General features: G+C 53.5%; 1 protein-coding gene across 1 annotated transcript; it reads right to left on the reverse strand.

The window, feature by feature from the left end:
- Nucleotides 1-2,486: 2,486 nt before the first annotated feature.
- LOC132455500 (lysine-specific demethylase 6A-like) lies at nucleotides 2,487-26,662 on the reverse strand. Its single transcript, XM_060049362.1, has 23 exons — nucleotides 26,502-26,662; nucleotides 24,824-24,950; nucleotides 24,239-24,337; nucleotides 23,224-23,443; nucleotides 21,990-22,130; nucleotides 19,520-19,648; nucleotides 18,944-19,015; nucleotides 18,116-18,223; nucleotides 16,838-17,212; nucleotides 16,503-16,512; nucleotides 15,184-16,186; nucleotides 12,843-12,972; nucleotides 12,253-12,358; nucleotides 11,117-11,322; nucleotides 10,639-10,700; nucleotides 10,253-10,327; nucleotides 9,687-9,835; nucleotides 9,181-9,295; nucleotides 7,474-7,661; nucleotides 6,897-7,038; nucleotides 5,958-6,084; nucleotides 5,540-5,710; nucleotides 2,487-3,970 (listed from the first exon to the last, which is right to left on the reverse strand). Exons 1-23 carry the CDS (start codon nucleotides 26,623-26,625, stop codon nucleotides 3,938-3,940), a joined length of 3,912 nt encoding a protein of 1,303 aa, XP_059905345.1. The 5' UTR covers nucleotides 26,626-26,662; the 3' UTR covers nucleotides 2,487-3,937.
- Nucleotides 26,663-26,983: the final 321 nt, after the last annotated feature.

Raw genomic sequence — 26,983 nt, forward strand, 5'->3', positions numbered from 1 at the left:
AATGTTTTGCACCTTGTTAGCTTAATTCCACATCCATGTTAATCAACAAAGTTCAGCAAAGCATTCCCAGGTTCTGTGATTCGCTAACCCAGATCTAGCAAACATGTTTCGCAACGTTAACATGAACCAATGAAATAATGAAGGCTCAACTTATGTTTGTACAATGATGGTGCTCATTTAACAGTTTTTCTGTAAAGTACGCCACATTATCGAAGTAACATAAGCTCTGGATGCAATTTCAAATGTAAAGAATTATGATTAACAACCAGAATATTGTTCAGACATTTCCCGCTTAAAGTATCTCACAGTAACCAATCAGTGAGTGGCTCATGTTAACCAATAAGGAACTTTGGCAGGAAATCGATGTTTATACACTGATTAGCAGTAAACTATTTAGTATTTTCTGTTGAAACCTACGCTCACACGACAGGCAAAAGCTGACCAAATAAGATATGTTCATTTATAGACGACATGTGGCACAGGGCATAGCTTGAACATTATTACTGTGGTGGCCGGCTTGGGCCAGTCCTATATTTGGGGTGGCACTTGATTGTCAACGGGGGGGGGGATTTTAAGTGCAATATTTATTCATAATGTCACTTTCAATAAGAATAATAAGTCAAAGTTAGATCAGAACTAATTGTGCATATATTTCAGCTTCTGGCCCACATGTGGCTGCGCCCCTGATGTGGCATGTTTCCGATTAGTTTCCTTCTTCCTAGCAGTGTGAACCGCGCACATCACATCTGCTCGAATCCGATCTGTTTCTCAAAACCAGATAGGGCCAACTCTCTAGACACACACCTAAAAGCAATCCGAAGCCTCTGAATCCAACATGGTAAATCGGAATCGCCCGAAAACGCCAAGAATGTTTGTATCGTCAGTACATAGATTAATGCTAGCATAAGGACATAGACGGCTATATACCAGTACTCTGTTCAAACCACAGGTACTCTGTTTGGTCCACAGGTGATGGTGAAGACGTTCGGTGGCCAGCAGTTGCTCAGTACTCAGTGTAGATCCTGTGGGGCAGGCAGCAGCTACATCTGGCTACTGGGTCTCTGCTGGCGGCCATGTTGGCACCGGAGGAGCGCCAAGACTGGGTCTCTGCCGGCGGCCATGTTGGCACCGGAGGAGCGCCAAGACTGGGTCTCTGCCGGCGGCCATGTTGGCACCGGAGGAGGGCCAAGACTGGGTCTCTGCTGGCGGCCAAGTGGAGTCGAATTAATTTAAAAAAAGGGCTGTCTTTTACTATGTTCGAAAAGGAAGCACCTTATCATCCCTCCTTGACCCGATGACGTTTTTTCACAAAGTTAAAGGAAAGGAGGCCTAAAGGTTAGGATATTGGACTATTCTGCCGGCGGCCATGTTGGCACCGGGGCAAGAGCAACGACGGAACGCGACGCTGGTCGATACAAATGCCTCCAGACCCATTGGCTGTAAAGAGGTGATGCTATGCCACCAGGTGTGAGTGTGATTTGCCATCGCGGGGAATGTTTGAAAATCTGTGTTTTCCTGTGTTTAGTGACACAATAAGTGGGCGTGTCCATCTAGATGTATGCTGGACACGCCCACTTGTGATGTCACTAAAACACAGGAAAAGGCAGATTTTCAAACGGTAATTCACGCTCTGACCAGGTGGCATTCTTTTTTTAATCATTGAAACTTCTACCATGCAGCAGACTAAATATTAGATTAATTGGTCTATTAATGAATGACGTCAATTAAAACATTTTGCTGCTCGTTGTGAGAGGCAGACAAATTATGGATGTCAAACTTATCACAGCTCATAGTCTCCTGATTAAAAATAAATGTGTTTTGATATTGAAACTGGGCCCATTTTACTTGTTGTACTGGGTGTTTTTCTGGACCCGGCATACATTGTAGGATTCTGTGTGGGTGAAGCGACAGCTACATTGTCTGCTGGGTTTCAGACGGCATCCCCATGTCACACATGACCGCATGACAGTGGGGGTGGTGATGGTGTTGGGTGGTGGATGTCTTTGGTGAAGACGGTCGCCTTAAACTGTCCTGATTGACACCGGTCAGAATCCCCTCTGAATCGCCGTGTTTAAAAGTGCATGCTACATGATGAAATAAGGGTATTTACTCATAGTGCCGAGGTAAGTTTTATAAACTTTAGGAAAGAATTGATGTCGTTATGATGTCTGTCTTAATGTCATAAGTGGTTAAAATGTGTATTTTTCAAACAGATAGATATACATATAAATTATCTCTTATCTATTTTTGACATCAGTTTATGGCCATACCACAAATGTTAATTAAATACTATACACCAGTTTGAAGACTGAAAGGGGAATACTTAATGGTAAAATCCGATCGGATTTTGCATGGAAATATTGCTTACTGCTACTGTATTGTGCATCAGTCCTATGTTGCATGAATTAATGTACTTTGGTTGAGTGCGTGCGTTAATGTGTTATCATGCAGATCCATTAAAGATACAATCACAAAACTTCCATGGCTAATTTGACAACTTTTGTGTTTATTGACCCATAAAACATTCTTCAAACAATAAACGATTTTAAACGTTTCTGTACAACGCTTGCTAAGCAGTTTATTCATATATAGAAAAATGTACGCGGAGGCGTGTCCAAATGACAGCTCTCCTTCAAATTTAATGGCAGGTATTCTGGAAAAAAATGGACAGCATTCCATCAACAAATACTTTCAAGCAATAAATATGTATTTTATAAATAGTGTGAATTTACATTGAGATTAGAAATTTTAACGAAAAAACAAAATCACAAATTAAGCTTTTATTCCATAAGTCTATGTGCAAACCCATTTTCTTTGTGACTTGGCTAGTTATTTTTATCCTCTAAAAATATTCCTATTTTAAACTAAAATGAAAAAGAAAGTTTCAAAATGAACGGAGATGTTAAATGTAAAAAGCTGTGAAATAAAAATAGGAACGAAAAAATCATCATCCAAGCTTTTCACATTACTTTTTTTTTGTAGATTTCAAAGTCTTAAAATCACTATCTACCATCGAAAATGAAGACCAGTTAGGCTAGTACGCCATTAGAAAAACGGGAAGAAACAAGAAAATTCATGGAGAGGGAAATCCAACAAAAAAGAAAAAGGGGGATAAAGCCAACGATTCATTCTGTTAACCGAAAATTTAACAAACGAGAAGAAAGCGAGAGAAAAGAAGAAAAGGTAGTCACGTCAGTAGTCGTTTTTAACAAATGGCGTCGCCATTCGCGGTAATTATCTACAAAAAAAAAAATAACCCCAAAAAAGAAAGAAAAACACACGTCGCAATCACACAATCCAAACTACTGCTCCGTCGAAGCCCCGGCGCCGCCACAACCCCGAAGTCTCGTTAAAGTTGTCCGATAAAACAGGGCGGAACTATTGTCACTAAGGGGGGGGGGGGGGGTGTGGGGGGAGGGAGAAGGGAGAGAACAGGGGGGGTTGGTGGGGGTGAAACGAAGAAATAAAAATAAGAAAACTATATTTATAAAGTCCTGTGTTGGGAAGGGGGGAGGGGGGCGTTTAGTGCACAGAATGCCCCGCCCCTCACCCCCGGCCCCCCCTTGTCCCTCCCTCGGCCAATGGGAGGGCAGCAGCCAGCACTTTGAGACACATTGCATAGACAGACACTTGGGCTCTGACCTGTCGCCATGGAGACCAGGCGGGCGGAGACGGACGGACGGACGGACGGGGGGGGGCAGGGGGTGGCGGTGGCGAGGGAGGGGAGGAGGGGGGGAACGGCCTTGGCTTTTCCTGAATATCAGAAATGGTCCGTGTACGTTTTTAATTTAATTAAATGTCTCCTCTTTTTTTTTTTTTTTTTTTTTGTATTTTCTTCTCCGTTTATTTTTCGTCTTTTCTTTCCAAAAGACTCCGCCCGCTGCCGTGGGCGGGCGGCGGGGGGGCGGCGCCGTTAAGTGGTGGTCGTGGTCTGATGTCAAGACGACGACGAGGGGTGGAGCGGCGGCGCCTGAAAAGAGCGGGAACATGACATCGTCGGTTACATCGTCGCCGGCGGCCGGTGTGCGAGGTCTCACGTCGGGAGCTGAACGGTTCAGACGAACCTCAGGACGGGGGGGGGGGGTGAGGAGGTTCAGATGAACCTCAGGACGGGACGGGACGGGGGGTGAGGAGGTTCAGGTGAACCTCAGGACGGGGGGGGGTGAGGAGGTTCAGATGAACCTCAGGACGGGGGGGGGGGGTGAGGAGGTTCAGGTGAACCTCAGGACGGGGGGGGGGTGAGGAGGTTCAGGTGAACCTCAGGACGGGGGGGGGGTGAGGAGGTTCAGATGAACCTCAGGACGGAGGGGAGTGAGGAGGTTCAGGTGAACCTCAGGACGGGGGGGGGTGAGGAGGTTCAGGTGAACCTCAGGACGGAGGGGAGTGAGGAGGTTCAGGTGAACCTCAGGACGGGGGGGGGTGAGGAGGTTCAGATGAACCTCAGGACGGGGGGGGGGGTGAGGAGGTTCAGGTGAACCTCAGGACGGGGGGGGGGTGAGGAGGTTCAGGTGAACCTCAGGACGGGGGGGGGGGGTGAGGAGGTTCAGGTGAACCTCAGGACGGGGGGGGGGTGAGGAGGTTCAGGTGAACCTCAGGACGGGGGGGGGGTGAGGAGGTTCAGGTGAACCTCAGGACGGGGGGGGGGTGAGGAGGTTCAGGTGAACCTCAGGACGGGGGGGGGGGGGGGAGGAGGTTCAGGACGTGATCGGACGGTGAACCGCTACCCCGACGTGGTGGTCTTAACCCCGACTCAAAGGTCTCACTGCACGAGGGGGTCCCGGGGGGGGGGGGTCCTTACTAGGGAGACCTGGTCGTAGACCGCCGTGAGGTCCTGGGGGGTCTGGGGTCATGATGGAGGGGTCTAGGGTCATGATGGAGGGGTCTAGGGTCATGATGGGGGGGTCTAGGGTCCTCATGGGGGGGTCTGGGGTCATGATGGGGGGTCTGGGGTCATGATGGGGGGTCCTGGGGGGGGTCTAGGGTCATGATGGTGGGGTCTGGGGTCCTGATGGGGGGTCTGGGGTCCTGCTGGGGGGTCTGGGGTCCTGATGGGGGGTCTGGGGTCCTGATGGGGGGTCTGGGGTCATGATGGGGGGTCTGGGGTCCTGATGGGGGGTCTAGGGTCCTGATGGGGGGGTCTGGGGTCCTGATGGGGGGTCTGGGGTCCTGATGGGGGGTCTGGGGTCCTGATGGGGGGTCTGGGGTCCTGATGGGGGGTCTGGGGTCATGATGGGGGGGTCTAGGGTCATGATGGGGGGGTCTAGGGTCATGATGGAGGGGTCTAGGGTCCTGATGGGGGGTCTGGGGTCCTGCTGGGGGGTCTGGGGTCCTGCTGGGGGGTCTGGGGTCCTGATGGGGGGTCTAGGGTCCTGCTGGGGGGTCTGGGGTCCTGATGGGGGGGTCTGGGGTCCTGATGGGGGGTCTGGGGTCCTGCTGGGGGGTCTGGGGTCCTGATGGGGGGGTCTGGGGTCCTGATGGGGGGTCTGGGGTCCTGATGGGGGGTCTAGGGTCCTGCTGGGGGCTCCTGGGGGGTACTCACCAGGGAGAACTGGTCGTAGACGGCCATGAGGTCCTCGGCGCGGTGCTGCTCCAGCACGGTGAAGCTGTCCAGCGTGGCGCTGCCCTTACGGGCGCAGTCCTGGCAGTGGACCACGCACTGCTTCCTGCTCTGCAGCTCGCTGCGCACAAACAGCAGGTTGAACACCTCCACCTGGGGGGGGGGGGGAGAGGGAGGGAGGGAGGGGGGGAGGGAGGGAGGGAGGGAGAGACACACACACACAGAAACATGCACACAAAGACGCAGACACAGAAACACACACAGGAAAAAAAAAAAAGACACACAAAAGAGTTAGCATGTAGCCACGGCAACAAGGGAGCTTGGTAAACCCTCAGCCGAAGGCTCCATTGACGGAGCGGCGTGGAGAACTCCATCTCCCAGGGGCCTCTCTGGCACCCACCTCACAGATGGTGCAGTAGTGGGCGGCCTCGTCCCGGCCGCGGGGCCTCATCCGCGTCTCCTTCCCCGCCGCCACCAGGCACTCCTTCACCCGCTGGCACTGCTTCAGCGTCCGCAGGAGGCAGTACCTGGAGGGGGGGAGAGGGGACACCAGGGGGTCAGGGAGGGAGGGGGGGGAGGAGGGACGAAGACGACAGGGGGTCAGGGAGGGGGAGGAGAGAGGGGGGACGACGACGACGACAGGGGGTCAGGGAGGGAGGGAGAGAGAGAGAGAGGGAGAAACCAGGGAGGGAGAGAGGGAGACACCAGGGGGTGAGGGAGGGATGGGAGGAGGGAGGGAGAGAGGGAGAAACCAGGGGGTGAGGGAGGGATGGGAGGAGGGAGGGAGAGAGGGAGACACCAGGGGGTGAGGGAGGGATGGGAGGAGGGAGGGAGGAGACAACAGGGGGTGAGGGATGGGAGGAGGGAGAAACCAGGGGGTGAGGGATGGGAGGAGGGAGGGAGGGAGAAACCAGGGGGTGAGCGAGGGAGGAGGGAGAAACCAGGGGGTGAGGGATGGCAGGAGGGAGGGAGAGAGGGAGAAACCAGGGGGTGAGCGAGGGGAGGGAGATAGAGGGAGGGACGGGAGGGGAAAGCGTGGTGGAGGGAGACAAAGGGGCGAGGGAGGAATGGAGGGAGAAAGAGAGAGGGGAGACAGGAGAGAGTTAGACGGAGAAAACAATATATAACCTTGACCAAAAAACACACAATCATAATAAAGTTACCGCTAAGACGGGGAACGGAGTTGAACAGAAAGAGGAATCAGACCGTATGTGTTTCTACAGACCCTGGGCACCCCCCCCCCCCCCCCCCCCGAGACTAAAGCACACACTGAGGTCCAGTCCCACGCGGGCACTGGTTGAGGGCCAGCGTGTTGAGGGAGGGGGGGGGGGGGACTCACTTGATCATCTGGAAGAGCTTGTGGTCCGACACCTTGATGTTGCGCGCCATGTTCCAGGAGAGGTGCACCATGGGTACCATGGACTTGACGCTCTGCAGCTTGTTCCACTCGTAGCGCTCCACCGCCTGCTTGTACTGGTGGGCTGGAGACGGACAGACAGGACGTAGAACCAGAGACAGGCAGGCAGGGGGGGGGGGAAGGAAGGAAGGAAGGAAGGAAGGAAGGGAGAGGGAGAGGGAGAGGGAGAGGGAGAGAGAGAGAGAGAGAGAGAGAGAGGTGGTCATTGGCTGCATCAACACCATCGATGGTACTTTATGAAACTAATTCCACGCATCCATAAAGACTTTGACCAATCACAAACTGCAAATGTCACCCAAACTCATCCCCAAAAAATGCAAATAAACCGAAATTCATCCGATTTCCTCCAAAGAAATAAAATAAGCTGAAATTCACCCCAAAACTGATTTGACCCAACTGAAAACAAATCCGGCAAACCAACCGCCAACCACCGCAAACCAACCGCCAACCAACCGCCAAAGACCACCCACCCCTCCCACCACCACCCGGAGGCCCTTACCGGTGAGGGGCCCCACGTTCCAGGCGATGTTGTTGCACCAGCCGATGGCCTGCACCCAGTGCACGGTGCCGGTGTTCAGCCACACCAGGTCTCCGGGCCGCTGGATGAAGCGGTACACGGGCACGTCCGCCCCGTACAGGTCCTCCAGGTCGGGCCACCACGAGCCCATCAGGAAGTTGATGTTGTTCCTGGGGGAGGGGAGGGGGAGAGAGGGGGGAGGGGGAGAGAGAGGAGAGTAGGGGAGGAAGGAGAGAAGATGGGGTGAGAGAGGGGAGAGAGAAATAAGTCAGGAGAGAGAGAGGTGGTGGGAGGGAGAGGGGGGAGAGGAGTGAGAGGAGGCAGAAGGGGGAGGTAATGGGGAGAGATCTTAGGCCGTGCAGACTATTCAAACACCGTTGCGTCATCTCTCCCTACCAGAAATCACTCAAATCCAAACCGATTTTTGCCATTTTTCTCATCAACAGCCCTGTTCTTCAACTGACAACCATAAACACAGCGCATCAACGGACTGGACTCATGGAGCAGGAAGGAGAGAGGAGGAGCAGGGAGGAGGGAGGAGAGAGGAGGAGAAGGGAGGAGGGAGGAGAGAGGAGGAGAGGAGGAGAGAGGAGGGAGGAGGAACAGGGAGGAGGGAGGAGGAACAGGGAGGAGAGAGGAGGAGAGAGGAGAGAGGAGGAGCAGGGAGGAGAGAGGAGCAGCAGGGAGGAGAGGAGGAGAGAGGAGGAAGGAGGAGAGAGGAGGAGAGAGGAGGGAGGAGGAGCAGGGAGGAGGGAGGAGGAACAGGGAGGAGAGAGGAGGAGAGAGGAGGGAGGAGGAGCAGGGAGGAGAGAGGAGCAGCAGGGAGGAGAGGAGGAGAGAGGAGGGAGGAGGAACAGGGAGGAGAGAGGAGGGAGGAGGAGCAGGGAGGAGAGAGGAGCAGCAGGGAGGAGAGGAGGAGAGAGGAGGAAGGAGGAGAGAGGAGGAGAGAGGAGGGAGGAGGAACAGGGAGGAGAGAGGAGGAGAGAGGAGGAAGGAGGAGAGAGGAGAGAGGAGGAGAGAGGAGGGAGGAGAGAGGAGGAGAGAGGAGGGAGGAGGAGCAGGGAGGAGAGAGGAGCAGCAGGGAGGAGAGGAGGAGAGAGGAGGAAGGAGGAGAGAGGAGGAGAGAGGAGGGAGGAGGAACAGGGAGGAGAGAGGAGGAGAGAGGAGGAGAGAGGAGGAAGGAGGAGAGAGGAGGGAGGAGGAACAGGGAGGAGAGAGGAGGAAGGAGGAGAGAGGAGGAACAGGGAGGAGAGAGGAGAGAGGAGGAAGGAGGAGGAGGGAGGAGGAAGGAGGAGAGAGGAGGAAGGAGGAGAGAGGAGGAAGGAGGAGGAAGGAGGAGAGAGGAGGAAGGAGGAGAGAGGAGGAACAGGGAGGAGAGAGGAGGAGAGAGGAGGAGAGAGGAGGAAGGAGGAGGAAGGAGGAGAGAGGAGGGTCAGGGAGGAGAGAGGAGGGTCAGGGAGGAGAGAGGAGGAGAAGGGAGGAGAGAGGAGAGAGGAGGGTCAGGGAGGAGAGAGGAGAGAGGAGAAGGGAGGAGAGAGGAGGAGAAGGGAGGAGAGAGGAGAGAGGAGGGTCAGGGAGGGGAGAGGAGAGAGGAGGGTCAGGGAGGGGAGAGGAGAGAGGAGAGAGGAGAGAGGAGGGTCAGGGAGGAGAGAGGAGAGAGGAGAGTCAGGGAGGGGTGCGTGTGCTTACTTCTCACAGAAGGAGCTCATCACGCCCCAGTAGGGCTCCGGCACGGCGAACCACTCACAGTCCCCCGGCCCGATGTTGATGTTCACCGAGCAGAAGTTGTTGTGCTCCTGGTGGCCTGGGGAGAGGACGGACACACACACACACACACACACACACACACACACACACACACACACACACACACACACACACACACACACACACACACACACACACACACACACACACACACACACACACACACACAGCTGTTTCTTTGTATATGTAACATAAAAAGGTGCTTCCTGTACGATTTAAGAGCTACACTTTGAGCGTCGACTGTCAGTGAGTGAATCGCTGTGTGAGATCACCAGTTCTGTTCTCTGCCTCTCTCTCTGATTCGCCTGTTTAGATTATCGGACCAATCGGTGCATTCGTCGCCGATTGGCTCGGGGAGCCCGTCTCGCCTGTCAATCGCAGGGGGAGGGCGGGAGCAGTGAGAGCGGGGGCCTATGAGGGCTTCGTACCTGGTATCCTGCTGCCGGGGACCTTCATGTAGAGCTGCACGGTGTTCATGCCCAGGATGGCGTGGCCGACGTGACTCAGCAGGTTGCCGGCGGAAACCACGCGGGCGAAGGCCGGCAGCTTGCTGAGCTCCTGCAGCTGCTGCTTCCACCTGGGGGGGGGGGGGGGGGGTGGGAGGAGGAGAGAGGGGGGGAGGGGGAGGGGGAGGAGGGGGGGGAGGAAGAGGAGGAGAGTAGAGAGAAGAGGAGGAGGGTAGAGAGAAGAGGAGGAGGAGGACGAGGAAGAGGAGAGAGGAGAGAGGGGGGGAGGAGGAGGAGGAGGAGAGAGGGGGAGTGAGGAGAGGAAGAGGAGATGAGTGGGGAGAGGAGGAGGAGGGAGGGGGGAGTGAGAGAAGAGGAGGAGGAGAGAGGGAGAGGAGGAGGAAGAGGAGGAGGGAGGGGGGAGGAGAGAGGAGGAGGAGAGTAGTGGCAGAAGGTGGGGGAAGACAACAGGACGTTTAGTGCGGTCCTACCCAATTAAGATCCATCTTTTTTCTACCTGATTACTGAATGCAGGTTGTCTGACTCACTTCCGTTCATCCGACACATCGATGTTGGTCCCGAACTTGATGTGCTTCAGGGGGCCCCTTCTCTTGCGGGCCACGCTACAAACACAAACCGGAAACAGAGCGCCAGTTAGGCTCTTGTAGTTTCAGTTCATCGGTGGGAACCAGTTCAGATGCTAGCTAACCTACCGGTGAGGAAAGAGCCAACAGACTAGCGAGATAACAGCTAGGTTGATAGCTAACAGCCTAGCGAGGTACACGCTAAGACACTAGCTTACAGACGAGCGAAATACAGGCTAAGATGCTAGCTGACAAGACTAGCAAGGAGCTCCACAGTTATAGCAGACGAGCGAGATAATGGCTAAGATGCTAGACGTTAGCGTCATAATGGTACTGAAGATGTAGCGTACTTCTCTGCCGAGGGCGGTTCCGTGTCCATGGGTTCCTTCAACGCCTTCTTCTCGTTCTCCTCCTGCGGGGAAAGCAGAGAGCGGCCATTAAAGAAAGTTGGACCTCTTTAACATCTTTCTTGTCGGATATACGATATGCCTTCGTGTCAACGCAGTCACATTGTGATACCCTTTTGCAGGCTTAACGACGATAAAAAATTAAAGACCCTTGGAAAAATATAGAAATGTATGTAGTAGTTTATTAATATCATTTTTCGTTATGATATAAATAAATTGCCTTAAAAAACGGGTGTGTTTTAAATGAATGAATGGCTAATTGAAATAAGAAAAAGGGTTGATTCCTGATTCATTAAGTAATCATTCAGTAAACGCAGATTCAACACGTCTCCTTCGAGGAAGACCTCCCTCCCTCCCTCCCTGCCTCCCGATTGGCTGCTGACCAGCCGGTAGAGGCCTCTGATTGGCCCCGGGGACCCACCCGGAGGGACTCCTGGAAGGAGGAGGCCTGGTACTGGGCGAACTTGGCGATGGTGGTGTGGGCGCGCGTGCTCTCGCAGCGCCACATCTTCCTGCTGCCGCTGGCGTCCCAGTTCTCGTCGGCGGGCTGGGACAGCTGGGTGCGCACCTCCACCAGGTGGTCGGGGTTGGCCTCCACCAGCGTCTTGGTGGAGAACAGGCCCAGGTCTGGGGGAGAGGAGGGGGGAGAGGAGGGGGGAGAGGAGGAGGGAGGGAGGAGGAGGGAGGGGGGGGGGGGGGAGGAGGAGAGGGACAGTGGAGGAAGGGAGGAGGAGAGGGAAGGTGGATGGAGGGAGGAGAGGGGAGGGAGGGAGGAGAGGAGGGGGGAGAGGAGGAGGGAGGGAGGGAGGAGGAGAGGGGGGAGAGAGGAGAGGAGAGGGGGAGAGGAGGAGGGAGGGAGGAGGAGGTGGGGGGGGAGAGGAGGAGGGAGGGAGGAGGAGAGGGGGGAGAGGAGGAGGGAGGGAGGAGGAGAGGGGGGAGAGGAGGAGGAGGTGGGGGAGAGGAGGAGGAGGTGGGGGGGGAGGAGGAGAGGGACAGTGGAGGAAGGGAGGAGGAGAGGGAAGGTGGATGGAGGGAGGAGAGGAGAGGGGAGGGGAGAGGGAAGGTTGGGAGAGGTGGGGAAGGAGGAGGAGGAGATGGGGGAGGAGGAGGGGGAGGAGAGGGACAGTGGAGGAAGGGAGGAGAGGGAGGGAGGAGAGGGGAGGGGGAGAGAGAAGGGTGGAGGAGGTGGGGGGGGGGTATGAGTGGGTGTGAGGAGCGATGGGAGGAGGAGGCGATAAAAGGGTAAGACAGTAAATAAAGTCTCATCTCATCGTCAAAAAAACACGTTCATGACGTGCCACCAGGTGTGGTCACACATCTAGGTGGACACGCCCACCTGTGATGTCATAAGGGGCAGCGATCCAAAACGGCTCGTAGCGGCTAATCGCACCGCACCTGGCGGCACGTCACGGGACCTCAAAAACATGATAACCCGTCGGTGTCCTTGAGCCAGACGTCCCCTGACCAGCCACCGATTCCTTAATGACCCGTGTCTGAGTCCACTGGATAGTGAGCCACCCTAGTGACCATAAGGGGTGTCGTGTGGCTCCCACGTACCCAGCTTGAGGGCCCCGGCCAGACCCCTGATGACGGTGACGGGGTTGGAGGGGTTGGTGCAGAACTGATGAAGAGGTGGGAAGAAGGCGTCCCTCTTGTTCTCCAGCTGAAGGACGAAGAGGAGGGGACCCAGAGAGAGAGACAGAGAGAGACAGAGACAGACAGAGAGAGAGAGAGACAGAGACGGAGAGTGTGAGACAGACAGACGGACAGACAGACAGAGAGGGAGACAGACAGAAAGAGAGAGAGAGAGAGACAGAGAGAGAGAGTGTGAGATAGACAAACGGGCAGAGAGAGAGACAGAGACAGAGAGTGTGAGACAGACAGACGGACAGAGAGAGAGCCAGAGTGTGAGACAGACAGACAGACAGACAGACAGAGAGGGAGACAGACAGAAAGAGACAGAGAGAGAGAGACACACAGATCTTATGTTCAAATATTTAGTTCAACAATTTTTCTTGGAGAACTGAAATCCAAAGTGCTTAACAAGGGAAAGCCATACAGCGAGAAAGAATCAAACTGGATTAAAATCAGCTCTGCTAATTAGCTCTTATCTCTCCTGAGCTCTCTGGATGGAGGGGGGTACTTACGTATATGCTGGGCGTGGGGGGGTTCAGCCTCTCCTTGGGCAGGGCCGGGGTGGGCGGCGGGGGCAGGCGAGGCGGGGGACACTTGTCCAGGAGGATGCTGCTATTGGACAGCCCGTTCTTCCCCAGGTTCCTGCGCAGAGGGACGGACCAATGAGAACGAAGGAAGGGTTTGAAGACCCGCCCCTCGCTCCCAGGGCATGTGATGCGGTCACGACTTAGCATTGCGTAGCGTCTTATGCTAGCTGTCTTTGTTGTGTACGGGGAATGGGTTACCGTAGCGATGGTTAGCGCTCGGCACTTGGTCCTATGAACATCCTTACTGTACCGAGTACCGACAGAGATGTATTTTACTGTCTGTCTGTACTTATCGTAAGTTGCTTCGGATAAAAGCGTCTGCTAAATGCCCTGAATGTAAATGTAAAAGGCATGAAGAGATAGTATCTACATCAGAGTTGTACCACTGTATCCTAGTATAATTGTAAGTTGTTTGAGTAAAAAGAAAATGAGGAAACAGTCATAAAATACATTGCTATTTTTCACATTTAGTATCCCGGGTATGAGATATAACCTAATCGATGAAAACCATGTTACAGAATGCTAGAACTAAAACAAATGCCAGAGATTCCTTCAGAGTTCTGGCAAGCTTTTGGGCATCAGGAAAGCAGACTAAAACGAGGGGTTTTCGATTCTAAAATGGCGCCACAGGGATCTCACCTTGAGAGGAACAAAGAACGCGTTTCTGAGTTTCTCTCAGAAACATGTTTCATCTCTCAGGCGCATTGCAGCAATCCATTAGAAGATAAACAGTCGAGTTTAAAAAAAAAATAACGCTTCTTGTGAAACTTTAAACTTGAAACAGACCAATGACTGCTTCTCGATACTACTCCTGCATATATTTTCACGTACACTAATATCATATACACACATTTCATGCCTTTATGGAGCATAACACATGGGGCGGTAAATATTGTATTTGAGTCCCTATAAGGCCTAATGCTACGTGGTTAGCACACTAGCTGACCAAACAGTCAAACAGACATGGCACCAAAAACGTCGGATAACAATTTCCACGAATTACATCATTCATCTCTCTGAATGAAGCGAGGGCCATTGATCTTCGAAATGGTTCGGGAAAGAAGGAATCCACCGAAAGGCTTGTTCTGAGACAGCTACGGTCTGCATGGCAACAGGACAGCCAACCAGGCTCTAGGTCTTGTTTACTATTACATAATGGGCTCGGACACACGCTGCCGTTGTGCCACAGCGCCACTAGGGGGCGGTGTCTTCAAAAGAAACCATGCACAAACACTAAAGACTTCTGTTTTTTTTTTTTCAATACATTGATATTAATTAATCAAACAATAATGTTTTTTCTATGCAGCCTGGAAAGGAAAGATGGCAAACATAAATAGTAGATTTCTGGGGGGGGAATCAGGCTAAAATTTCACGAGTTCAATACGAGTTTAACAAAACCTTTAGTTTCACCGCTTAAGGGAATGAATGACTGGCTTTCTGCCGGTTAGTTTAAGGGTAACTCTGCCTTAAGGGGTACACGCACACAAAGAATGCAGATTAGTCTAGGATCGGAACATTTGCTTTGCAAAACATGCTCTGCAAAACAGTTAAATTCCTGATCAAACATTTGCAAATTTGGATACATTTCCACGTTAATATCTCATTCTATATGATCCTGTCTGCAAAAAATACACCTCAGGCTTCGCGCTGATTAAAACCCACGGTAGCATCTCAGTGGAGGGTCAAACACCCCAACCCACCGGCCTAATATTGTTATGGTTTATGCTGCGTTAAATAACCGATTCTTATTGGTCAGTATGGTCCAATAGTTGTGCATCAATTTATAATAACGTGACAACTCTCAACTCTGCCTTCTAACAGATCCGGATCAAAGCGCTACAAATTTCCTTATTAACAACGTCAACAATCACATACAACCATCCAGCACGTCTTTCCTCGACAACGCAAACACAACCCCTGGAGTCAATCAAATGTGTTTAACAGACGAACGCACACACGTGCGACAGCCACCCAAAACACCGCATCCCAATTCACATACTCAAACATTCATTGACCGTCTGTTCAATATATTTTGCATTGCTGTGTTCGGCCTTTTCCACCTCCCTCACTGTGTGTTTTTGGAAGCTATGCGTGTTCATTGCTATCATTGTGAATTGCTGCTGTAACGATAAAGTCCACCTTTATAACCATCTTCTACTACACAACACCCATGACACACACACACACACACACCCATGACACACACACACACACACACACACCCACACCCACACACACACACACCGCACTGGTTCAGGGGTCTCACCTGCAGGCCTTCAGGACGTCCCCGGAGCTGGGGTAGATGGATATGGAGGAGGAGGACGAAGAGGAGGAGGAGGCGGAGCCCTGTGCGTGAGGGGGCGTGGCCTTCGAGCCGGCGGCCGCCGTGGCCCCGCCCGGTGCCGGCGGCTCCGCCTTCAGCGGGCTCCGGGAGTCCTCCGAGGAGATGGCCCCCTTGCCGTTGCCGTTGACGACGGCGGCGGTCGGCGTGGACGACGACGACGACGACGACGTCGCGGCGACAGAGGGGGCGGAGCCAGTCGATGGGGCGGAGCCAGTCGACGTGGCGGTGGCGGGGCTGTGCGTGCCCGCGTGTTGCTGTTGCGGTTGTTGTTGTTGTTGTTGTTGTTGTTCCGAGGACTTGGGGGAGGGCGTGGCGGTGGAGAGCGCAGAGGCGGGGGAGGAGGCCGTCGAGGTGGGGGGGGGGAGGGGCGCTGCCTGGGGGGGGCCCTCGGGGGCGGGGGCCTTCCCCCCGCCCCCGACGGCCCCGGACAGCAGAGCCGACAGCCGGGGATTGTCTGCGGTGAGGCTCCCCTCCCCCGGCCGCGCGTGATTGGCCGCGGCGGCGGCGTTGTTATGGCTGCCGTTGCCGGGCGTCGTCGAGGGAGGGGGCGGAAGAGGCGGGGCCTGGAGGCGCTCCGTGCCCCCGTTGCCCAGGGAGACGGAGGCGGAGCTGTCTTTGGTAGGGGGGTCGTTGGCTCCGCCCGAGGTAGCGGCGGAGGAGGAGGAGGAGGAGGGGGAGGGGGAGGGGGAGGAGCGGGGGGGAGCCGGGGGAGAGGGGAGGGCGGGGGCCGTGGTGGTGTTGGTGGTTCTGGGCCTGTCGCCGCGGCGACGGGGGAGGCGGGTGTCCGGCCTTGCTGTGCGGGGCGGCGGGGGAGACGGGGGAGGCGTCGGCCGTCTTGGGGTGGGGGGGGGCCAAGGTCTCCGTTGGACCCCCCGGCGTGCGGCGCGGACCCCTTCTGAAGCCCCTGGGGGGAAGAGGGGGGGGGCTTAGATACAAAACCACACACACCTTTTATCCTTCAAACTGTTTGGAGTATAGGTATGCACTTCTGAGTGTGTGTGTGTATTTTTGAGTGTGTGTGTGTATTTTTGAGTGTGTGTGTGTGTGTATTTTTGAGTGTGTGTGTGTGTGTGTGTGTGTGTGTGTGTGTGTGTCCGTCCCTTTGTCTGTGTGTCTATGTCTTTGTCTAGTGTGTGTGCGTCCGTTCGAAGTGATAATACTAAAGTATGTGTGTAGGTAGGTGTGTGCTTTCAGATGTGGAGCAATATGTGGTCATGAATGTGTGCGCACGTTTTGTCAGCGTAAGATGAGCTAATACGGCATCGGTTCCAGACCGGGAGGTTCAGCGCGGTTGTGCACGTACAAACGCAAACACATGCACGTGCACGTGGCAGTAGTGGTCCTCTGAGCAGTGCACACACACACACACACACACACACACACACACACACACACACACACACACACACACACACACACACACACACACACACACACACACACACACACACACACACACACACAGCGTTATCCTTTCACATATCTCAAGGAGGGTCTCTATCAGCGGTGTGTGTCGTTCGCGCGAGCGTCACCGCTTCCTCTCCGAACCGGCCAATCAGAGCGCGGCTGGCCTCACCTGCGGGGGGGAGGAGGGGGAGGGCTGGAGCAGCGGGGCCCGGCTGCTCGTGCAGGTGTGAGGTAGCAGGGGGGGGTCGCCGCTGCCCCCCGGCGGCTGGTAAGGCACGTCTCCGTTGGGGCCGGTCGCCGGGTGATGGTTACTACTGGAGGTGGGGGTGGGGGTGGGGGTGGTGTGGCCCATGGAGAGCGGGTCCAGGTGTCCCGGGGGCCCGTTGGCCAGGGGGAGGGGGGGGGCGGGGTGCCGGTGGGGGGGTCCGAGGTGGGGGGGCCGGGAGGGGTGCAGGCTGGGGTGGGGGGAGGGGAGGGCGTGGGCGGTGGGCCCGTTGAGGAGGGAGGGGCGGGGGGGGCCGGCGAGGGCGGCCTTCTGCCTCATCTGGGAGGGGGAGAGAGAGAGAGAGAGAGAGAGAGAGAGAGAGAGAGAGAGAGAGAGAGAGAGAGAGAGAGAGAGAGAGAGACACAGACAGACAGACAGACAGACAGACAGACAGACAGACAGACAGACAGACAGACAGAGACAGAGACACAGAGAGACAGACAGAGACAGAGACAGAGAGACAGACAGACAGACAGACAGACAGAGAGAGACGGAGAGGGAGAGAGAGAGAGAGAGAGAGAGAGAGAGACAGAGAGACAGAGAGACAGAGAGACAGAGAGACAGAGAGACAGAGAGACAGAGAGAGAGAGAGAGAGAGAGAGACAGAGAGGGAGAGACAGAGAGACAGAGAGACAGAGACAGAGAGAGACAGTCACACAGACAGACAGACACACAGACAGACAGAGAGAGACAGACAGACAGACAGACAGACAGAGACAGACAGACGGACGGACGGACAGACAAGAGAGAAAGGGGGGAGAAGAGAGAGACAGAGAGAGAGATAGAGAGACAGAGAGGAAGTGAGTGACTGATGTTTCATACAGACTTGACAGCTGTTCAGCCGATCAACATCCCCTCAAAAGGAAACACAATAATTGTTTATACATTGAGCCAAAATGATTTGATACCTCATTGAATATGATGACACCTCCCTGAGTAGATCCCCTTTTCACTGTACACGCATTTCTACTTTGTTAATTACACATTGCTTTATTATGTAAACTTACATTTTCCCTGTGTGAGTGAGGGGTGTGAGTGAGTGAGTGAGTGACCGCGTGACTGAGTGAGTTCCTGAGTACCTGAGTCAGGGAGTGAGGGTCTGAGTGAGTGAGTGAGTGAGTTCCTGAGTACGGGTCTGAGTGAGTGAGTGAGTGAGTGAGTGAGTGAGTGACCGAGGGTTACCTGCTGCTGGTGCTGCTGCATGATGGTGAACTGCCCCTCCAGCTGGTCCAACATCTGCTGCTGGAGGGGCTTTAGGCTGCCCCGGTTGCTACGCAACTGCTCCAGGAGCTAGGAGGCGAGGAGGCGAGGAAAAAGGAAAAGCGACAAGAGGAGTGAGTCTCAAAACACGCGTTGGATGTCAACATCAAGAACTTCAAAAGCATACTCGAGCAGCCCTGATCTATCGGTTTCGTGTTTCGGTTTCGTGTTTCGGCATCAAACAAGGAGCACGCTAGATATCCTGTGAGGGTATCTCCTGCCGCGTGCGACGCTGTGCTGGAACACCACGACGGTACCTCACACACACAGGCCGCCGTACAGAAAGGACCCCCCCACAGGGGAGTTTTTCAACGATTTTACCACACCTAGTAGCAACTGGGGCTCATTGGGCAATGTCTGGAGTCGTGCGTGACGCAAAGACTCAAGACGTTGCCCCTTGGACCGTACAAACCGCTAGGCTTAAGGTTGTTGTTACATATGGAATGTGCCGGTGCTTGATCCTGATTGGCTAGGAGCGGTTACTCCCGTTATGCATTGTGGCGCTTTGCAAACGATTTGCGGTCTTGAGGGAGAACAGTGCTTGAGGATGGAGGACAACCTCAACAAAGATTGGTTTTCCAAATATGATTGCGTTAAGTGTCGTCTTGCGATGTGTCTATTTAGTTAAATCAGACCGTGTGTAGGCTATAGCGACCGTTCTACTAGATCTAGTTCACTGTAAACCCAAGGCTCTCTTTCTCTCCATTCTAGATGGTTAGTAGATAAGGTGTTTCGGCGCAGTATCCCCACCTGTAGTTTCTGCGGAGAGAGGTACCAGTTGGGGACGGGCTGCGGTGCCTGGGTACTGACCCACGTGTCGCTCTGCGGACCGCGTGGAACAAGGAGACACGGTTAGTGACGGACCGACAAAAATAATAATAGGTTGGTTGTCCCTCTAACAAAACCAAAAACCCCCATCAAAAAAGGACCTAGTCCTTCCCAGAAACAAATGAACCTAGTTTATACCCTGAACTAAACAAAAAGGACCTAGTTTATACCCTAAACTAAACAAAAAGGATCTAGTTCATACCCAAAACAAGACAGAAAGGACCTAGTTTATACCCTAAACTAAACAAAAAGGATCTAGTTCATACCCAAAACAAGACAAAAAGGACCTAGTTTTTCCACAAACAAAAAACAACAAAACCTGGTTAATCTCAAAAACCAAATGGTTAGTTTAAAAGCAAAAAAATCAACAATGACGTAGTAATAACCAAATTTTTCCCCCTAAATCAAAGAAGGCGTAGTGTGTTCCCCATATGAAAAAACATCCCAGCTTGTCCCCCAAACCCCCCCCCCCCCCCGAGGACGTGGCGGTGGACTGACCTGTCCGGGGCCGGAGGCCCTCCGTCTCTTGGCGGGGCTGGACTGGTCGTCGGGCTGCCCCAGGGTGCCCACGTGGGGGGGCAGGGCCTGGCCCGAGCTCCCCTCCTGACCCTGGTGGGGCTTGGAGGCCTGGGGACAGAGAGGAGGGCGTGGCGTGGCGGGGGGGGGGGGGGGGCGTGGCGTGGCGGGGGGGGGGGGGGGGGGCACAAGCAAGAGGAGAACGCAGCGGGGGGCAGTGAGGTGACGGAAGAGGAGACAGAGGAGGAGTAGGAGGAGGAGGAGACAGAGGAGGAGGAGGTGGTGACGCAAGAGGAGAGAGGTAGAGGAGGAGACAGAATAGGAGGAAGAGGAGACAGAGGAGGAGGAAGAGGAGGAGACAGCATAGGAGGAAGAGGAGACAGAGGAGGAGGAGGAGGAGGAGACGCAAAAGAAGAGAGGTAGTGGTCGAGAAAGAATAGGAGGAAGAGGAAGAGGAGAGAGGTGACAGAGGAGGAGGAGGAGGAGGAGGATAAGGCAGAGGAGGAAGGGGAGGAGAAGGCAGAGGAGGAAGAGGAGGAGGAGGAAGAGGAGGCAAGGGGAGAGAGAGGTAGGAAGAAGAACAGTTAGAAGAAAGGACAGTTGGACGCGACAGGAGAAAGAGTGGAGGTAAATAAACACAGGAAAGCGGTTGAGTTCAAAGATGGCGCCAATTAAGAGGAAGCCAAAAAGGCAAGCAGGAATGAAGGGAGAATAGCGTTAAAAAGAGAGGATAGGGGAGTGAAATAAACAATGGGAGCATTTATGAACGGCAGAGCGAAGCGAGGCGGGTAGAAGGAGAGAGAGGAAGAACATCAGTGAATACTTGTGCTCCAAACACAGTACTCCATCGCCTCGAGGTATACATCTGTTTCCCCATCGGCCGTTTGATATCGGTCCGTAAATGGGGGGCGATATCGGTCATGTCACGTCTGACCAATGGCGACACACCTCGCTCCGATCACAGGTGCATTATTGTACATTTCATCGTCAACGGTCACCACAGAAATATGCATCGTCATAGCATCTCGAAAAGTTGTAATTACTTAAAACACTTTCCACACTTTCTAAATACCATGACGAGAACACAACAACAAACAGATACACACTCTTACATGAATGAAACTACTGGCCTCTAGGTCGGTGTGTGTGTGTGTGTGTGTGTGTGTGTGTGTGTGTGTGTGTGTGTGTGTGTGTGTGTGTGTGTGTGTGTGTGTGTGTCTGTGTGTCTGTGTGTCTGTGTGTGGCCACTAGAGGGGGCCGTTGAGGCTTTGACGGGTGACTGCAGGACATTTAAGGTCAACTACATCGAGAGGGAGAAAAAGGGGAGAGAGAAAGAGGGGAGGTGGGCCGATAGAGCCAATGAGCATCCCGGAAAACGACTCTACAGCAACGCAACCTCTCCAATCACGTCAGGCCAAAGTCAAAGCTACGTCAATGCCGAAGACTCGCAAAACAAGAGATTGTAGGCCAATGAACGAAACAGAAAGGTGACACTGTTTTTAACACAGGCCAACCCCTCTCCTTTAAACGTTTTTATTTCTAATCCGATCAAGGGTAGAAAATGGATTCACAAACGGATATAAAAAACAGTTTGTTTGGTTGTTTGAGGAGAAGGGCGGGACCTTTTTCTGATCGTGATGGATGAGGTTGCCCTACTCGCGCGTGTGTGTGTGTGTGTGTGCGGGAGTTTGTGTGAGAGTGTGTTGGTGTGTGTGGAACAGATGCATTATGGGTAGCACTCCTGGAACTCCTGCTCCAGCACCACAACAACAGATGCCCCCGGAGACACGCAAGAGGAAATTGCCAGGTCAGAAAATGGACTTGGCAGAGCGATAGACAACACTCGACTTCGGAGACAGCAAAGTTTCCTTTCCGTCACGCTTCATGACCTTATAGCCTTATGGAAGTCGGTCCCTAGTAAGAAAACCCAGTGTTTCAGGTCTTGGCGACAAAGCCCTGGACCTAGTACCAAGCGTCAGAGCTGTGTTGTGCAGGCATCCGTTTCTAACTTTAGTATCATCTATATTCCCGGCTCCTTCAAAAGCATCTGTTGGTTAGTGTGGACGAGTTGGGAGTGCTCCCCATCATGGCAGTGCATTGTGGGCATTCGTGTCTGTGTAACGCGTCCCTCCAACACACACACACACACACACACACACACACACACACACACACACACACACACACACACACACACACACACACACACACACACACACACACACACACACACACACACACACACACACACACACACGTTTCGGTTTTGTGCGTCCAAAGACCGCAGATTCAAATGACCCCCCCCCAGGAAGACAGGGTAGTAGTGTTAGCGGTGGCAGTGGTAGCGATGGTGATGGTGGGGGTGATGGTGATGGTGGGGGTGGCGGAGGAGTCGTTGGCGCTCTAGCTCTGGTTTGGGGGGGGGGGGGGGGGGGTAGTGGGGGTGTCTCACCTGCAGCGCTGCATTGAGCAGCGCCTCCTGTCGGGAGGTTAGCTCAGCGGGGATAGGCAGGCTCCAGGCATCCTCAATTAGAGGGAGCTCTACCCTGCCCCCCGCAGCCCTACTGACTGGGCTCCTGTTACACAACTCTTCCTACAGGGGGCGGCGGAGAGCCCGCGTGGAACCAACGCACCAACGCAACGGAGGGAGGAAGAAATGAGAACAAAAAGAGGAAGAAACACAGGGTTGTTGGTTTTTTTTTTTTTCGGTTGCAGATGAATTATGAAATGTTGTAAGAAAAAGCGGCTACGTTTGGTCGACAGATCAAACGTAGCGTTGTTGCCGTTGTTAACTTGTGGTCGTTCCCCTTACATTCTGATTGTTTTGACCTCGTCGGTAGTGTGATTAAAATCAAACCACGGGGGGGGGGGGGGGGAATGAGAAGGGAATAGCAAAAGTAAAACGGCGGTCGGCCAGTTTGAATAAAGCTAGCATGCAGGGTTGTAGCTTTATTACACACATGAATACATGTGGACCGACAACAGGCATGAGGACTGAGGGTTGAGGTGGAGGATGCCCTGTGATTGGCTGCGTGTGTGTAGGGACTAGGCTAGGTTTTTTAGGGGTTAGGGTTTTTTGTCAGTTTGTCAAATAACAGACCGTCCATCCAGAAATCCATAGGGTACTCATTAAGCGGTTTGATTTTTAGCTAACCTAGCTTTAAGGCAAATTCTGGACTTCCTACACACGGAAATGGTTTGAGACGTACCCAAGTACCCAAACACCCAAAACGATAGAAATAAAAACCCAAACAGCATCGCCTCTGGTGAAACACAGGTCTTCTGCGACCCGTCTGTCTGCGTCTCCCCCACAGCCGCGTCAAACTCAAAATGACACTTCTGCAAAGTGCGGCGTGACCGCCATAGGCCCCTCCATGCCCTACATAGCACACAGCCGCCGTAGCTGAGGTGTAGCGAACCACATTCTGCCTAGACGTCGGGGGGCGACAGACGGCCCAAGACCGACAATCGATGCAATCGGAGCAATCGATGACCGCGTGTCACAGATCGCATCAGTGACTTCAACTCTGACCGCCGCCGGAAACATGGAACATGCCAGCAGGGACCCGGGAGGTAGCTACGACGGTACCGACCCATCACCAAGCATCCTCGCCCCTGACCCAGCACCCTCACCCCCCTCACCCCCCCCCCCCCCACCCTCCTCCCCTCCCAGTCACATGACCCACCTGCAGACACTTGATGCGGTGTGTGAGGGCGGCGGCGTTGGTGCAGGCCTTGCTGCGCGTCGCGTTGACGTAGCACTTGATGGCGTCGTGCGGCTGGCCGCACGACTCGTACAGCGTGCCCAGGTCCATCCAAGCCGCGGCGTGGCTGTGGTCCAGCTGCACCGCGCAGATGTAGGCCTGCAGCGCGTCCATGGGCTGGTTCTGCTGCTGGTAAAGGACCCTGGAGGGGGGGGGGGGGTGGGGAGGTTACCACAGACCCTGAGGGACGCCTGATAGAAGGGGTACCATGGGCTGAAAATACCAGCCTACACCAGTGGATCGTAGCTCATCTATCCGTCACACATCTAGGCGGACACGCCCACTTGTGATGTCAGAAGAGGCCGATTTTCAGAACGGCTTGTCACGGCTGATCACACTCGCACCCGGTGGTGAAATATGCGTCACCTTTAAGCTTGTTTTCGACGGACCCTGTGGGACACCTGATCGAGAACAATCATGGCGTGAACGCAGAGCGGGTATGAGATTATGTAGTTTCTAAATAATTTACAAACTAACATACTAGTTTAAAAACGACGTAATCTCACACCCACCCCAAAACGTTTCGCTCGTTTACAACGTGGGGCAGCTGATAGAGAAGGTAACAATGGCGGTAATCTGGTTTAGGTTTTAATTGGCGATAGAACAGCGGTTAAACCTGTATTACAAATCTCTCCCTCTCCGTCTCTCACTTTCTCCGCCTCTGTCTCTCTTTGTCTCTCTCTATCTGTGTCCGTCTGTCTGTCTCTGGGCCAATCACAGCGTTCAGACTTGCTTTGGGCCGGGTCACGACCTCCAAATCACTCTCCGTGTGGGACACACTACTGCCGGCCTGCCTCGAAGCTGCCTGCCCTTGCTCACCAGGTACTGGGTCGGTGGTTACCATGGCGACGGAGGAGTTGGAAGGAAGGCGTTGGGAGTCATACCCTGTGGTTACCATGGCGACGGAGGAGATGGAAGGAAGGCGTTCGAGTCTTACCCTATCGAGCACCAGGTGTCGGCGCTGGCCTCTGATTTGTCGATGGACTGCCGGTAGGAGATGAACGCGTCCTGCACCTTGCCAATGCTAGAGTAGCACCTGGACACACGCACACGCACACACGCACGTTTCAGCATCGTAGCATAGCATTTGTTAACCTGCCAATGAATGTCTGTAGCCAAGCCGTAGTGAGTTTTGGGCCAAGCAAAATCAAAGGGGAAACCTCAAACAGCACCAACACGGAAAGGTAAAGTAAACAACACTTTGAAATCATTCAATTGTTGGCTTAGTCCAATTCATAAAAATATCCCATGATTCCAACACACACACACACACACACACACACACACACACACACACACACACACACACACACACACACACACACACAATATGAGATTATGTAGTTAACATAACTTTAACTAATAAATCAATAAAAAATTAAAGCTTTCTAAGTTTTTACAAAAAAAAATATTTTGTACAAAAAAAAAGATCTCATACTCCACTCCAACTCAATATATATATATATATTTTTTTTTTTTGAATTGCGTTTCTGTTATGTTGCCCCCACACCAGCGTCCGTACCTGCCGAGGAAGTACCAGGACTGTCCAGAGTTGGGGTCGGCCTCCAGGGACTTCTGCAGGCACTGGATGTCATAGCTCTCCTTACCCGCTCGCTCCCCCAGCTGCTCCACCGTGTGGTGCATCCAGCCTGCACACACACACACACACACACACACACACACACACACACACAAACACCATACACGTCATCACACAGAACACAGACCCCTTTATGGGACCACACCCCTCTCCGTGACCCCCACTGACCTGTACGGACCATCAAGAGCGCTTGATGAGAAACCGCTCAACGGATAAATATTAAGCTAACCAACCAACTAGTAAGTGGCACGACTAAATAGCAAGCTACACAACTGAACAGTAAGCTACACAACTGAACAGTAAGCTACACAACTGAACAGTAAGCTACACAACTGAACAGTAAGCTACACAACTGAACAGTAAGCTACACAACTGAACAGTAAGCTACACAACTGAACAGTAAGCTACACAACTGAACAGTAAGCTACACAACTGAACAGTAAGCTACACAACTGAACAGTAAGCTACACAACTGAACAGTAAGCTACACAACTGAACAGTAAGCTACACAACTGAATAGTAAGCTACACAACTGAACAGTAAGCTACACAACTGAACAGTAAGCTACACAACTGAACAGTAAGCTACACAACTGAACAGTAAGCTACACAACTGAACAGTAAGCTACACAACTGAACAGTAAGCTACACAACTGAATAGTAAGCTACACAACTGAATAGTAAGCTACACAACTGAACAGTAAGCTACACAACTGAATAGTAAGCTACACAACTGAATAGTAAGCTACACAACTGAACAGTAAGCTACACAACTGAACAGTAATCTACACAACTGAACAGTAAGCTACACAACTGAACAGTAAGCTACACAACTGAACAGTAATCTACACAACTGAACAGTAAGCTACACAACTAAGTAGTTAGCTACAGAGAAAGCTACAGGCCTCGAGGGAGCACAGCCAGAGTACGTTCCGCCTACACAACAAACACCAGACAGGGATCGCCTGTGGCAGTTGGGGAAGGATTCGGCGGTAACCCGCTGATTAGCGGAAAGAAGAAGAAAAAAAACAAACAAGGAAAACATCTGTGCCCCTTTCCCCGCTTCGACACACAACCCGGGGTCGACCGCCACGCGTGGGTGTGTGCGTCCGTCGTAAACACCGGTTCAGCGCGTGTCCGCGTGTGCGCCGGCGGGCAGACACGCGATCCCAGATGGGGTTCGAACCGTGAACCGGGCTCGGGTTCAGACCGGGTTGACACGGGGTCATGTCTGTGATGTGGGGGTCGAGGTACCGAGGTCAACGGGGCTCAGAGCGCCGGCGCACGCCACAGACGTTTACTCAGTCGGGGGCTGATTGACCCCCCCCCCTCCAGGCTGGTCCCTGGCGAATGGGGAAACCCTGTGTGTCTGTCTGTCTGTCTGTCTGTCTGTCTGGATGTCTGGATGTCTGGATGTGAATGAACGACAGAATGGGAATGAAGGAGAGAACGCGAGTGGAAAAGAACAACGCGCGAGAGCGACAACAACTGTAAGTGTGCGAGAGGGCATGTGTGCGAGGTTGATCGACCGGGTGCTCGTGTGGGCGTGAGTGAGTGAGTGAGTGAGTGAGTGAGTGAGTGAGTGAGTGAGTGAGTCTTACCTAGCTGCTGCAGTGTGGTGGCCTTCACCTGTGGGGGGAGGTCCTCCGCCTGCAGGAGGCCCTCATACGCCTCCTTGGCGGCACGGTATCTCTTCTGGAGAGAGAGACGGGGAGAGAGAGACATGAAGAGAGAGACCGAGGGAGAGAGAGAGACAAGGAGAGAGAGAGAGACCGAGGGAGAGAGAGAGACAAGGAGAGAGAGAGCGAGGGAGAGAGACAGGCATGAAGAGAGAGAGACGGGGAGAGACATGAAGAGAGAGACAAGAAGAGAGAGGGACCGAGGGAGGGGGAGACGCAGAGAGACAGACTTGAAGAGAGAGAGACGGGGAGAGAGACATGAAGAGAGAGAGACCGAGGGAGAGAGAGACAAGAAGAGAGACAGAGGGAGGGGGAGACGCAGAGAGACAGACATGAAGAGAGAGAGACAGAGGGAGAGAGAGACAAGAAGAGAGAGACCAAGGGAGGGGGAGATGCAGAGAGAC

Source organism: Gadus macrocephalus, chromosome 4 (genome assembly GCF_031168955.1).
Source record: "Gadus macrocephalus chromosome 4, ASM3116895v1".
NCBI lineage: Eukaryota > Metazoa > Chordata > Actinopteri > Gadiformes > Gadidae > Gadus > Gadus macrocephalus.